The sequence below is a fragment of the Drosophila biarmipes genome, chromosome X (genome assembly GCF_025231255.1).
Source record: "Drosophila biarmipes strain raj3 chromosome X, RU_DBia_V1.1, whole genome shotgun sequence".
Lineage (NCBI taxonomy): Eukaryota > Metazoa > Arthropoda > Insecta > Diptera > Drosophilidae > Drosophila > Drosophila biarmipes.
Window position 1 is genome coordinate 7,298,217 of NC_066611.1, and position 11,675 is coordinate 7,309,891.

Below are 11,675 nucleotides of genomic sequence, written 5' to 3' on the forward strand. Positions count from 1 at the left end.
TTTGCAGTGGTTTAATTTTCATTCTGCCGTATTTTCCCCCGCGCCTCCCCCCAACCCCCTGATAATTTTCATTCGTCTGCGTTCATGTGTTTTGTTTTTCCCGCTTTTCCCTTTTTTTCTGTTTTTTCGTCACTTGCCAATTTGCAGTGAAAGTGAAATGCGCTGAGCGCAGGCGGTCTGCGGGGGGCGGGGTCGCAGGGGGCAGCCGGGCGGCGGCAGGGGGCGGGTGGCGCAGTGGGCGGTGGGTGGCGGCGGGCCGAGGGCAACGGCCAGCGCAGGCCGAGCCCAGGGGCGGAAAAAGAGGAAAAGCCGAGCACACGTGCGATTTACCTGCAAATCGCTCAATCAGGTTGCATGTTCGCCCGCCGCCCGCCGCCCATCGAACCCATTTTCCAGGTGCGCAAGTGTGTCTTTGTGTCTGCAGAGCGCTTTTCGCTAATTAAATGCAAATCCATATGTACTTTTTAATTGCTGCCACTAAACAGAGCTAGATCGTGCTTAGTGACACATATTTTGGTACATTTTAATATATATAGAATAGATATTTCAAGCCTTAGAACTTGAATTCCCCTTGTTTTGTGTTACTAAATTTATTTGTTTACTAATTTAATTAAATTAAAAAATCTTAAAAACTATGAAATTTTATAGGAGAAACTGTTACTTCATTTTTTATTTATCACCCTTAATAATAAAAATGTCCTAATCAATCTTAAATATTCAAAACTATGTATAAATCTTTCATATCTTTCTTTCAAATTTTTATTTAAATAAAAATGTTTTTCCTTATCAATTTTATATATTTAAAACTATGTATGTATAAATCTCTTAAGCTAAATAAATTACCTGACATTTTTTTTACCTTATTTAAAATTTTTTTTTAATTTGAAAAAAAATTTCCTTTTCAATTTTATATATTTTAAGCTATATTTATAAATCTTCCAAACTAAACAAATTTCTAATATTTTTTACCTTTTTAAAATTTTTTTTAATTTGTTATATTTTTTTCTAATAAATTAGATTTTCCAGTCCATTTTATGTGTTTTAATCCCTCAAAAAGATAATAAAAAAAAATTAGATTGGTTATATATATATATTATTTTAATTTTATTTCTGTATTAACTTCATATTTAAAAACTATGTTAAGTCTTTTTTTTAACTTTTTTAAAGATTTATGCCTTATAATTTTATTATGCATAATTTAACATTAATATTTACATTACAAGAAATTGTAATTAAACTGAGAAAATTAAATTAAATCAATAAATCCTAATGTTATTTTTAAGTAAAACCTATAAATGCCAATTGTTCTCTGTGCAAACGGTGAGAATTCTGCAAATATTTGTTAATTTAACAAATTAAAATGCAAAAATAATTGTTGATTTAATGCAATTAATCAATCGAGCTGAAAACAAATCCTTTTTGAGCACATTCGCGCTAATGTTTCAGGTCTATAAATATGGGATGTTGTTGGCTTGCCTTGTTATTATTAGGTCTCCTGGCCCCCTCCCCTCTCTCCTGCCTCCCTCCCTCCCTCCAATTTCTTTTTTTACTTTTCCGCCTGCCCCCTTTCGCCGCCCCCTCTTTGTTGTTGTTTGCAACCGGCCGGCGGAAGACTTGCAACATTTTTCTAAACGCTCTTTTCTCCGCTTTTTCCATTTCATTTCGCCAAGCCAGAGCCGTGCAGCGTTGCCCGTTTTCAGTGCAAAAAACACGGGCACACACAAAAGCGGCAACGCCGCAACATGTTCGAAGCCAAGTGAAGTGCGGCAACGCCGCCGCAGGGGAAAAAGCAACTGCTGCAGCAGCGACATTTTATAACAAACATAAATAAATAAAAGAAGCAAGAGTAGAGGGAGAGCGAGCGAGAGGGAGCTGCGGAGGACAGGGCGAGGGAGGCGGCAGGAAAAGGCCGTTCATACACGTTGCACTTGCATGTCATGCCGCGTCATACCAAGCAAAAAAAAGGCGCCCACAACATCATACCAAGTGAAAAGTTGTAATACCATTTCCTCCGCCGTCATTCTCTATCATTCAGCGTCAGTCTTTCGGAACGAACGCGGATTTTGGGATTGTCAATTGGCGTATTTTGAAGATATAGCCTTGTATACATAGGTTTTGATCGGATATTAAAAAAAAAATACTAAACAAATACTACAGAAAAAAAGTACCTCGAAAAAGAGTGCCAAAAATATGTCCCCCGTGGGCACCAATCATTTGTACGATGAACCCGAGGTCATGGAGGAGTTCATCAGCTGCTATCGCCACTTCACCGCCCTGTGGGACAGCAGCAGTCCCGACTACCTGTCCAAGCAGAAAAAGGAGCCCGGCTACCAGGAACTGCTAAAGATCCTGAGGCGCGTCAACGGCGGTTGCTCTGTCCAGGATGTCAAACGCAAGATCAACTCGCTGAGGTGCTGCTACCGGCGCGAAATCAAGAAGGTGCAGGCCTCCATGAATGGCTACAAGCCGCGTCTCTGGTGGTTCCACCTCATGGACTTCCTGAAGCCGGTCCTCAACATCCAATCGCCGGTCAGGGTGAAGTCGGAGAGCATGGACGACAGTCCCTACGAGACCAGCATTCATGTGAGTAAAAATACCAAACTTTTCAGTATTATTATTGTGGGTAAAAAATATACATAAATAGATATACCTTATGTATTTTACCAAAGTTTTTACTATTATTATTAATGTTATCTATGGTGATATATGATAGATGTAAATATTTTATACTGGGTTTATGTTTTCTTGTATATTTATTTGGTATATTTCAATAATATACTAGAATTGTTATAAAAGTAAGTATTTTATACTGCCTACATGTTTGATATATTTATTTTTTTAATATATTCCATGTTTAATAATCAATTCAAATTGTTTATTAAAGAAAGTATTTTGTGCTACGCATGTACATGTTTTATTATATGTATTTTTGGTATATTTTGGATGGTCAATAATATTTTAAAATTGTAATAAACTAAATGAATAATACTACTGCATAAGTTTTTTATAATACATTTTTGGTCATTTCGATGGTCGAAAATATACTAAAGCCTTTATAAAAGTAAATATATATATATGTATATCTGCTTACCCTGAAATGGGCACACTGACATTTTTTTTACAATTATAGTTCCATAAATTAAGGAAAAATATTATCTATACAATAGATAAATATATGTACGTATAATTAGATCCATTGTAAGTTAGATATTATTACTGTGAAAGGGAAGTCTTCCAGTTTGACGTCTCGTTCGACCCGGTTTGACGGCGGTCGTACGACAATCGCCCCGCCGGTCGTACGACGAGCGGCGTTCATTCAGGTTCATTCTCCGGTCGCCCGCCATGTCGCACAGTCACACGGCCATCGAGTACTGGACGGAGTTCTTCCAGATGTACCGCTCCATGCCGGAGCTGTGGCTGGTGCGCAGCAAGGTGTACCGGGATCGCCGGCTCAAGAACGAGTCCTACGGCCGGCTGCTGGACTTGATGCGCACCTCCGATCCGCATGCCAACGTGCACACCCTGAAGCGGAAGATCAACAATTTCCGGACCTCGTACCGCCGCGAACTTCGCAAAGTCCTGGAGAGTGATCACAACTATGTGCCCTCGCTCTGGTACTTCAAGGAGCTCGACTTCCTGTACGAACTGGAAACAGGGGAGATGCAGTCGGGGCATGTGGTGCTCCAGGAACAGGACGAGGAGGCGCGAGTACTGCATCATGGCGATGAGCACATGTCGGTGTACCAGCCCGTCGCGGAATCGGACGAAACCCTGGTGTACGAGCCGCAGCACGAGAGCGGAGTGGAGAACGGCGTGGATCTGACCGAGGTATCCGAGAGCGATCAGGTCCAGCAAATGGTCAGCGAAGTGAGTGGCTCTATGGGAAACTTGTGGGACCGAAACATCCGAAACTTTTTGAAATTTTAAACGTAGTTTTTGGTATACTTTGAACCAAATCTTACAGGACCTCTCATACCTTCCTTTTTAGATCATTCTGAATATTATAAATAATATATTATAATATAGTAATATTTTCGATCAGGAAAATCTATAAGTCCCATCCGAGATAACGACATTTTTCAAACTTAAAAGTATTTTATCTATAGTATTTTTTACCCCGATTTTCTAAGTTTTAATACCATAAGATCACTGGGAACCAAAACTTGTATCAAAAATATTTTTTTATAGTATAGTATTTGTTATAGTATTCTTGTATAGTATTTTTCAAAGTATTTTATAGTATTTTTCATAGTATTTTTATAGTATTTTTGTAGTATTTTATAGTATTTTTATAGTATTTGTGTAGTATTTTTGTAGTATTTTTATATAGTTTAAATTTGTCATGCGATACCATAGTAATCTGCTCTATTTTTACCTGTGCTCCCAGGATGACGATATGTTCTCGGAAGCCTTTCACACCGAAGAGGATGTACTGCGCCTCGAGGCCGTGGCCGAGGGCGAGAGGGATCCCGAGCCGGAACCCGAACCCGAACACGACCAGGAACCCGAGGCGGAGTCGACCGCCGTGCACTTGAAGTCGGAGCATAAGCTGGACGACTACCAGGCGAACTCCATGGGCAGCATCAAGGGTAGTCCGTACGCCAATCCGTCGGGCTCCTCGGCTCATCTGCGACACAATCCGAACTCCGAATCGCTGGCCACGGATAAGGCCGGGCGGCGCATCCGTATCCGGCGAAGACGCAGCAGCGATGACACCGATTACGGGCAGGCGGCGAGAAAGCGCAGAGTCGAGGACTTTCCGGAAAGGGAGAGGGCGAGGGAGAGAGACAGGGAGAGGGATCGAGAAAGAGAGCGCGATAGGGATAGGAGCCGGGAGAGCGAGAGCGAGAACGAGTGCGAGCTGATCGGCAGGCGGATGGCGGCCCACTTCCGGCACATGAGGCCGGACCAGCGGCTCTTCGCCGAGCGGATCATCAGCGAGGTGCTCGTCTACGGCCGCATGAACCGCCTCTCGTTCGAGGCCCGCTTTCTGCCGGCGGGAAAATAGCCGATGGTGTTTCTTAGGTACGATTGTTTTGAAACTCCTTAAGCTGGTAATATTATTATTATATCTTATGACAAGTTTGTAATTTTGAAAAATGTACCCAAAAGCTTTTTTTTAATGATACATGTTAAGAGCTAAGCCAACTGCATTACAAAATCGAATATTTGTTAAAAATAAAAGAACATTAAAGTAAAAATTAAATTGTCTTTTTTAAACGAAGTAAAAAGGGTTCCAAAAAAGATATTCACTGAAATTATTTAGTTTTTAAATAAAAAAATACTAGAATTTGGCTAGGTACTTTTACAGGTACTTAGGTACAATATCTCCAAAGCAACTGGTAAGATTGTTTTGAAACTCTTTAAACTGATAATGTGTTCCCATATAATATTATTATTATATCTTATATCAAGTTTGTAATTCTGAAATATTTACCCAAGAAGTTGAATGGTTTATACTTTATTTTTTCTATGGATCAAACTTTTTTTTTAATGATATGCTTTAAGATCTAAGCTTAAAAATAAATAAACATTAGAGTAAAATTTCAATGTTTTTTTAATACCAAGTAAAAGAATTTCAAAAAACTATTTTATTCTCTGAAAATGTTTAGTTTTTTAATTTAAAAACATCCTAGAATTTGACTAAGTACTGTTACAAAGTTAAAAAAATATATATTTAAAAAATCAGAGTGAAGGTGAGAACAATTAAACATAAATAAAAATAAAAAAAATAACATTAAATTAAAAATTTGTTTAATACCAAGGATTTCAAAAAACTGTTTTATTCTTTGAAAATTTTTAGGTTTTAAATAAAAAAAAATCCTAGACTTTTCTAGGTACTTTTATAAGGTTTGAAAATTTTTTAAAAAATCAAAGTGAAGGTGAGAACAATAGACTATAAATATAAATATAAAAAAATGTTTTTAGAGATATTGTATTTTTTCAAACTCAAAACCGCTGAATAAGAACCAAAAAATGACACTTTAGGAGCCTGCATCGCGGCGCAAAAGTGCAAAAATGGCAAATGCGAAGCTAACGGCGAAAGACGAAAGGGAGTCGCGAGAGGAAAGAGGGGGCAAAAAGGCAAAAATAAAAACAAAAAAAGAACCGAACCGGTTTTTATTCATTTTAAATTTGAGTGAGTGGTTCTGCATGCGGATCCCCCCCCCCCCCCACACTCTTTTTTTGTTTTCAGCCTCCCTTCTCCTTTGTCTTCTTCTCCTTCTTCTGGTTTTCTGCTGCCGACTGCGATTCTTTTATTCTTTTATTTGAGCCTTCTTTGCCGGACTCCGCTTCTTCCCCACTCCCCGTCTTTTCTGATCGCACGTTCCTTTTTTTCTGCCGTTTCCTTTGCTTTAGTAACTTTAATTTGTTGGCATTGCCATTGCCGTTATACCGCCGTTTCTCCCTGTCTCGCATTCTAACGCCCTCTCTCTCTCCCTCTATCTTGCCCTTTTACACATTGCTCTATTATCGCTGCACGGGGAGAAAAAAGGCACACTTTTATGAATATGTTATTATTATTTTGTGGTAATAAGGAAAAAAAATTTGATAAATTTGAGAACAGTAAAAAAATGTTCTTAAATTCGCTAACGATTATTGTTAATTTTTTTAATATTACTTTTCATAGTTGTAACACATTGATGAAAGAGCATTAAAAGAAACATTTAAACTTTTTTTTCTTAAAAAATAATGAAACTTAAAATTATATTATTTACGAATACTGGGTATTTTTTCCTGTGTATTTTCGGTTAGGTCGTGTTCTCTAGTTTCTTTTGTTTTCTTTGTGCTTCTCTATTTTTTCGTCGGTGAGCAAGGTGGTGCGAAAAGTGGATGGTGAATGGCAGAAGGGCGAAAAATAAGAGAAAGGGGTTGTCTTACGGGTTCTCTATGTATGCTTACATACATACAAACATACTACATATACAACGTTCTCATGTAATTCGATCAAATTTTTACTGTTATTTGCCTTTGGTAACGTTAACCCTTAAAAATTTTAAAGTTAAATGTGGAAAAACATGTTACTGTCTTTAAGAAAAAATTAAAAAATTTCTAAAAATAGATCTGGTTCCGAGAAAAAACATTAAAGAATCGACTTTCAAAAACTGGAATTCTGATTATTGTGTGGAATACTATTGTATTTTATTTAACATATATCAACAACTGGAATTTAAATTATTCTTTGGAATTTTATAACATTTACTTGCAATAAATTCGATGTCCCAGAGTTAATACTTTCGAGAACCCATTAGAGGTGCGGTTCGCATTCCTCGAGGATTAGGGATTAGTTTTTCGGTCTCTTGTCCGTCCTGTTTCCTTCTTTTTCGCATGTTCTCTCTTATTTTCGCTAATCTCTTAAGTTCTCTGCGCCACATGTGGGGGTTTTCATTTTTCTTATGCGCTTTCTCAGCGATTAATGCTCCCCCTGCTTTGCCTTGCTGATTTCCTTTTTGTTTGTTTGCCGCTTTGCAAGAAGAGAATAACAGAAAAAAAATGTGCCCATCGGAAATAAGAAAGTAAGAAAAATAAAAGCGGCAGCAGCAGGTCATTAATAACTTTGTTGCCCTGTCCTTCCTGTTTTGTTTTTGTTTCGCCTTGCTCTGAATTTTTATTGCCGTTGGTCGTTACCACGTCTTCCTCTTCCTCCCTTCGTTTTCGTCCTCTCCATCGCTTCCCCCTATCGCCCTTCGCTTTGCCAGTCGATTCTTACAGTGCAAAAAAATCATATCCATATCTCATGATTTTTATAAACAATTTTTAATACGTTTTTACGTAATACGTTCAACACCCACCGCTTACCATCATACTTAGAAATATTTTATCGAAATAATTTAAGTTGTTTTTAGTCATGTAGGCACTGGTGAAGATGAATTCTTTATTTCTTCTAATAAAATCCTAGGTTCGAATCCCACCGCTATTCAAAGATTTTTTTTTTAACATTTTACTAGCAATCCAATTTTTTTTTTAATTTTCACCATATAATTGCTTAAGACCTGGTGTTTGTATTGAAAATTCATTTGCATTTGAAAATGTCATATTAAGATTTTATTTATGGCGTATGTAGTAGACATACCTATTTTTTTCCTGTGTAACACTTTTGCCGTTGATGTTTTTTCATTTTCTTGCTCTTTTTGTTGTCAGCTTTATTTTTGGGCTTTTCGCTTTTGATGTCGATTCCGTTGTCGTTGTAGCCGGCATTTAAGCCGTCTCAGAAAAAATAACAAAATTTAGCCAAATTACTGGCCTCCAGTTATTCGCCTCCTTTCCCCATCTTTTCCACACACACAGAAATAACACTCACATACACATGTGCACGGAAAATTATGAGTTTGAATTTATTTGCGTTTAGTTGCCAATTAAAATATATTTTTAAAAAATTAAGAAGATTTGAATGTTAGCTTTGACATATATAGCCCAATGTTTCAATTTAAATGTAATAAAAAATGTTATTTTTTATTTTATTTTTTTTTGGTTTTAACTTTTCCTTAAGCTACAAGTACAAGAATACTTAAAAACTAAAAACACACATTTTTTTCTTATATTTAAGTTTGTTAATTTATAATAGAAAACATTTAACATTCTTTTTATCACAATTTTACATGCACTAGAAATGTTTTTAAAAACTTTTATCGAAATTAAAAAAAAAAAATTCTATTTGATCCATTTCTTGGTAGGCTTTTTTCCGAGTGCACTGAAAATGAAACTTGTAGTTTCTGGAAAATTCGCATGTTTGAAAGTTTAGATGTCCACTGTTGTTGTGTGTGTGTGTCGCCATTTGCCTTTCTCAGCGTCTTTGCTTTTGACATGTCGCCTCCTCCTGCTCCTTCTCCCCTTCCCCCCCTCTTGCGCTCCTCTCATTTGCCCTTTTCCTCCGGCAAACAGTTTTTGGTCGTAGTCAACCGCAATAATCCATCCCCATCTCGCTGTGTGTGTGTGTGTGTTTGTGGCACAAAATGAAAATGGCAAAACAAGGTCAAGTGTAGGGAGCAAAGTTTGTTTGAGTGCACACACGCACACCCACAAACTACGTACAAACAAGTACAACAGAAATAAGAAACATTAAGTTCACATAACTTTTTCATCAAGCAAAGCCCTTGAGATTGCCTTATGTATTACGTTACATACGTGGGTACATATGTACCCATAAATGTACCTACTTTTTGAGATTCTTCTCAGAATTTCTTTGAACCAAAAAATTACAAAAAAGAAAGCGGAAACATTTTTAATAGTAATTATTTTGCGTCTCTTTTTAGTTTTTTATTAGAAATTCATAATATAGAACATATTGTGTGTAGGAAAATACTTTTACATACAATATTGTAGTTTTAAAAAATATAAAAATAACTTTATAATAAACAACACAACAAGTAAATACAATTCTACAAAATTATTATTATTAATAATAAGCTTGAATAAGTATCTATTAAAAAAAAATGTGCTTATACCAACATATTTATAAACTTTTAGTACTTATTATAAGAAAAGATACATTTAGATGAAAAACATTTAACTTTACTTATGTACATATATCATAAAAAATAAAAGAAAATCTACAAAAATGCTTTAATTGACTTTCTTTTATCAAATATTAAAAAACAATATTTTTTATTTTCATGACCTTAAAAACATTATAATGGTATCACTGCTATTTAAAATATTACAAAAATTCTCAATAAATACTGTATTTGGAATTTGTAAAAGTAAGTGTTTTTTTTTTACTTATATGTGTATGCATCTGTTTACAAACATACCTAGGTACATTTGTGTGTACCTAAGGTAAAAATTAGGTTTTAGGCCTGTGAGTCACGTTCAACAGGCGCAGTCGGCGTCGCCATCGACGTCGGCTGAGGCTGCATTTTTGAGGTTAACTTTTTGACGACAAAATAATTTGCACAAAGGTGCAAAGTTTTTAGCGTAATTTTCATTTTTTTTTTTTTGAAAGCTGAACTTGACGGATGACACTCGACCGCTCTGCCCGGGCCTCTGCCGCGGCCGGCGTTGACGTCGACTGCGCAACGACACCTGTGGCTATGCGAAAAAGTCGACAAAATCGGGCAAAAATGAAATAAAATAAAACCACCCTCCGCCTCCCTTTCCCACACCCTTAGCCAGAGATTTTGCTGCCAATTTTTCGCAGGCCTATGCAGTAATTCTCCTTCTCTCTCCCCCCCTCTCTTACTTACACCACCATCACTCCATCTCTCTCTTGCGCCCGGCCGAAAAAAGGTGTGACGTAGAAACCAAAACACACACACAAGTCAAACAAAACGAAGAAATGGCAAGGGAAAAAAAACCAAGAAACAGCAGCTGAAAGTGTAACTAAAATACACACATACAAAATTATATACCAATAAACACACACACACACGCGGGCGTTGCAAAAAAAAGAAATCTAAATAAAAAATTAAATGGAAATTTCTGATATAAAACACATCCACTGACACACACACAGAGGCAGGCGAAGTGAAGTTTGGCAACGCGGCGCGACGACCGCGCAGTCGCCAGAAAGCGACGCCGGCAGACACAAAAACAAACAGTAAAGAGTGTCGCACGCGTGAGTGAGGCGGCCAGCCGGCGGGTGAGCGAGTGAGTGCGACGGTAGGTGAGTGAGCGGGGCGGGTGAGAGAGCCGGTGGGAGAGCCAGTGCGTCAGAGAGTGCCTTGCGTTGTTTTTGCGCAGCGCCGCACGGCAACAGCATACAGTGGGGCAAAGAGCGTGAAGAAGTGATAATAATGGAAAGATAGAAAAATGCCTTATAAAATTGTTCGTTTTATATCTTAACAAAAAACGACTCCTCGGTTTAAATGATATTTTATACAGATAAAAAAATGTATACCAAGTATTAGTATTACCAATTCAAATTAGGATAATGCAATATTGGTGCACTAAAATAAATGGTAGATATAAAATTTACTATATGTATTTGAACTAGAGCATTTATTGTTTTATTTGGATTTTGACCCATTGTACCGCAGTAGCTGGTAGGGAAGAAGAGAAAGCAAAGTGCAAGGAAAGCGGTTGCAAAAAAAACACAGGCAGCCCTGTGGAAAATTTGAGAAGTTACCAATTTCTTAAAAAAGAATTTAAGATCATATTTTATTTGCATACAAAATAAACAACGTAATATTGGGAACAAACTATAACCAACTAGTAAAAACAGAAATCATAACTTGACTAAAATTTCATTTAAATATTTATAATCTTCTTTCAAAAAATATTTCTGTAATAACAATTATTTAATAAATCATCAAAAAGTATTTATTGTGGTTAAGATATAGTATTAATAAATTAGCAAATGCAAATTCCAATTCGCCACTGGGTCTTCGTTTACCGCTTGGTTGCTTCTTCTTCTTCTTGACTCTTCTCTTTGCCATCTCCCACTCCGGCGCTCTTCCTCTTCGCGTTGGTACAAAAAAACACAATTTTTTTCGCTACAATTTGACACACAAAGCAGCTGTCTGCATAAGCACCGCACACACGTACGTACATCCATAGATACATCACACACACATTACATATCTATGTACGTCTTATATATCTCACGCTGTGTTGCCATAGATACAAACAGACACACGTAATTTATATATACGGCCGGGTGAGAGGAAGCCAAAGAGAGCGGGCGCGGGAGCGTGAGAGGCTATTTGTTATCTACTGCGCATTGTCTTGATGTTGTT

General features: G+C 37.1%; 1 protein-coding gene across 2 annotated transcripts; it reads left to right on the forward strand.

Moving 5' to 3' along the window:
* The first annotated feature begins 1,717 nt into the window (after positions 1 to 1,717).
* Positions 1,718 to 5,207, forward strand: LOC108028392 (negative elongation factor E). Of its 2 annotated transcripts, none has more exons than XM_017100331.3 (2): positions 1,718 to 2,583; positions 4,388 to 5,206. In XM_017100331.3, exons 1-2 carry the CDS (start codon positions 2,191 to 2,193, stop codon positions 5,006 to 5,008), a joined length of 1,014 nt encoding a protein of 337 aa, XP_016955820.1. In that variant the 5' UTR covers positions 1,718 to 2,190; the 3' UTR covers positions 5,009 to 5,206. The 2 variants fall into 2 exon arrangements, with proteins under 2 accessions (XP_016955820.1, XP_016955736.1); XM_017100247.3 differs by lacking the exon at positions 1,718 to 2,583 and adding an exon at positions 2,975 to 3,867 and having other exon boundaries at positions 4,388 to 5,207.
* Positions 5,208 to 11,675: the final 6,468 nt, after the last annotated feature.

Bases quoted from the DNA above. Each gene is read 5' to 3' on its own strand.
- LOC108028392 (XM_017100247.3), top strand. From the start codon at position 3,343: ATGTCGCACAGTCACACGGCCATCGAGTACTGGACGGAGTTCTTCCAG. The intron at 3,868-4,387 runs GTGAGTGGCTCT...CTGTGCTCCCAG, and splicing joins TCCAGCAAATGGTCAGCGAA to GATGACGATATGTTCTCGGA.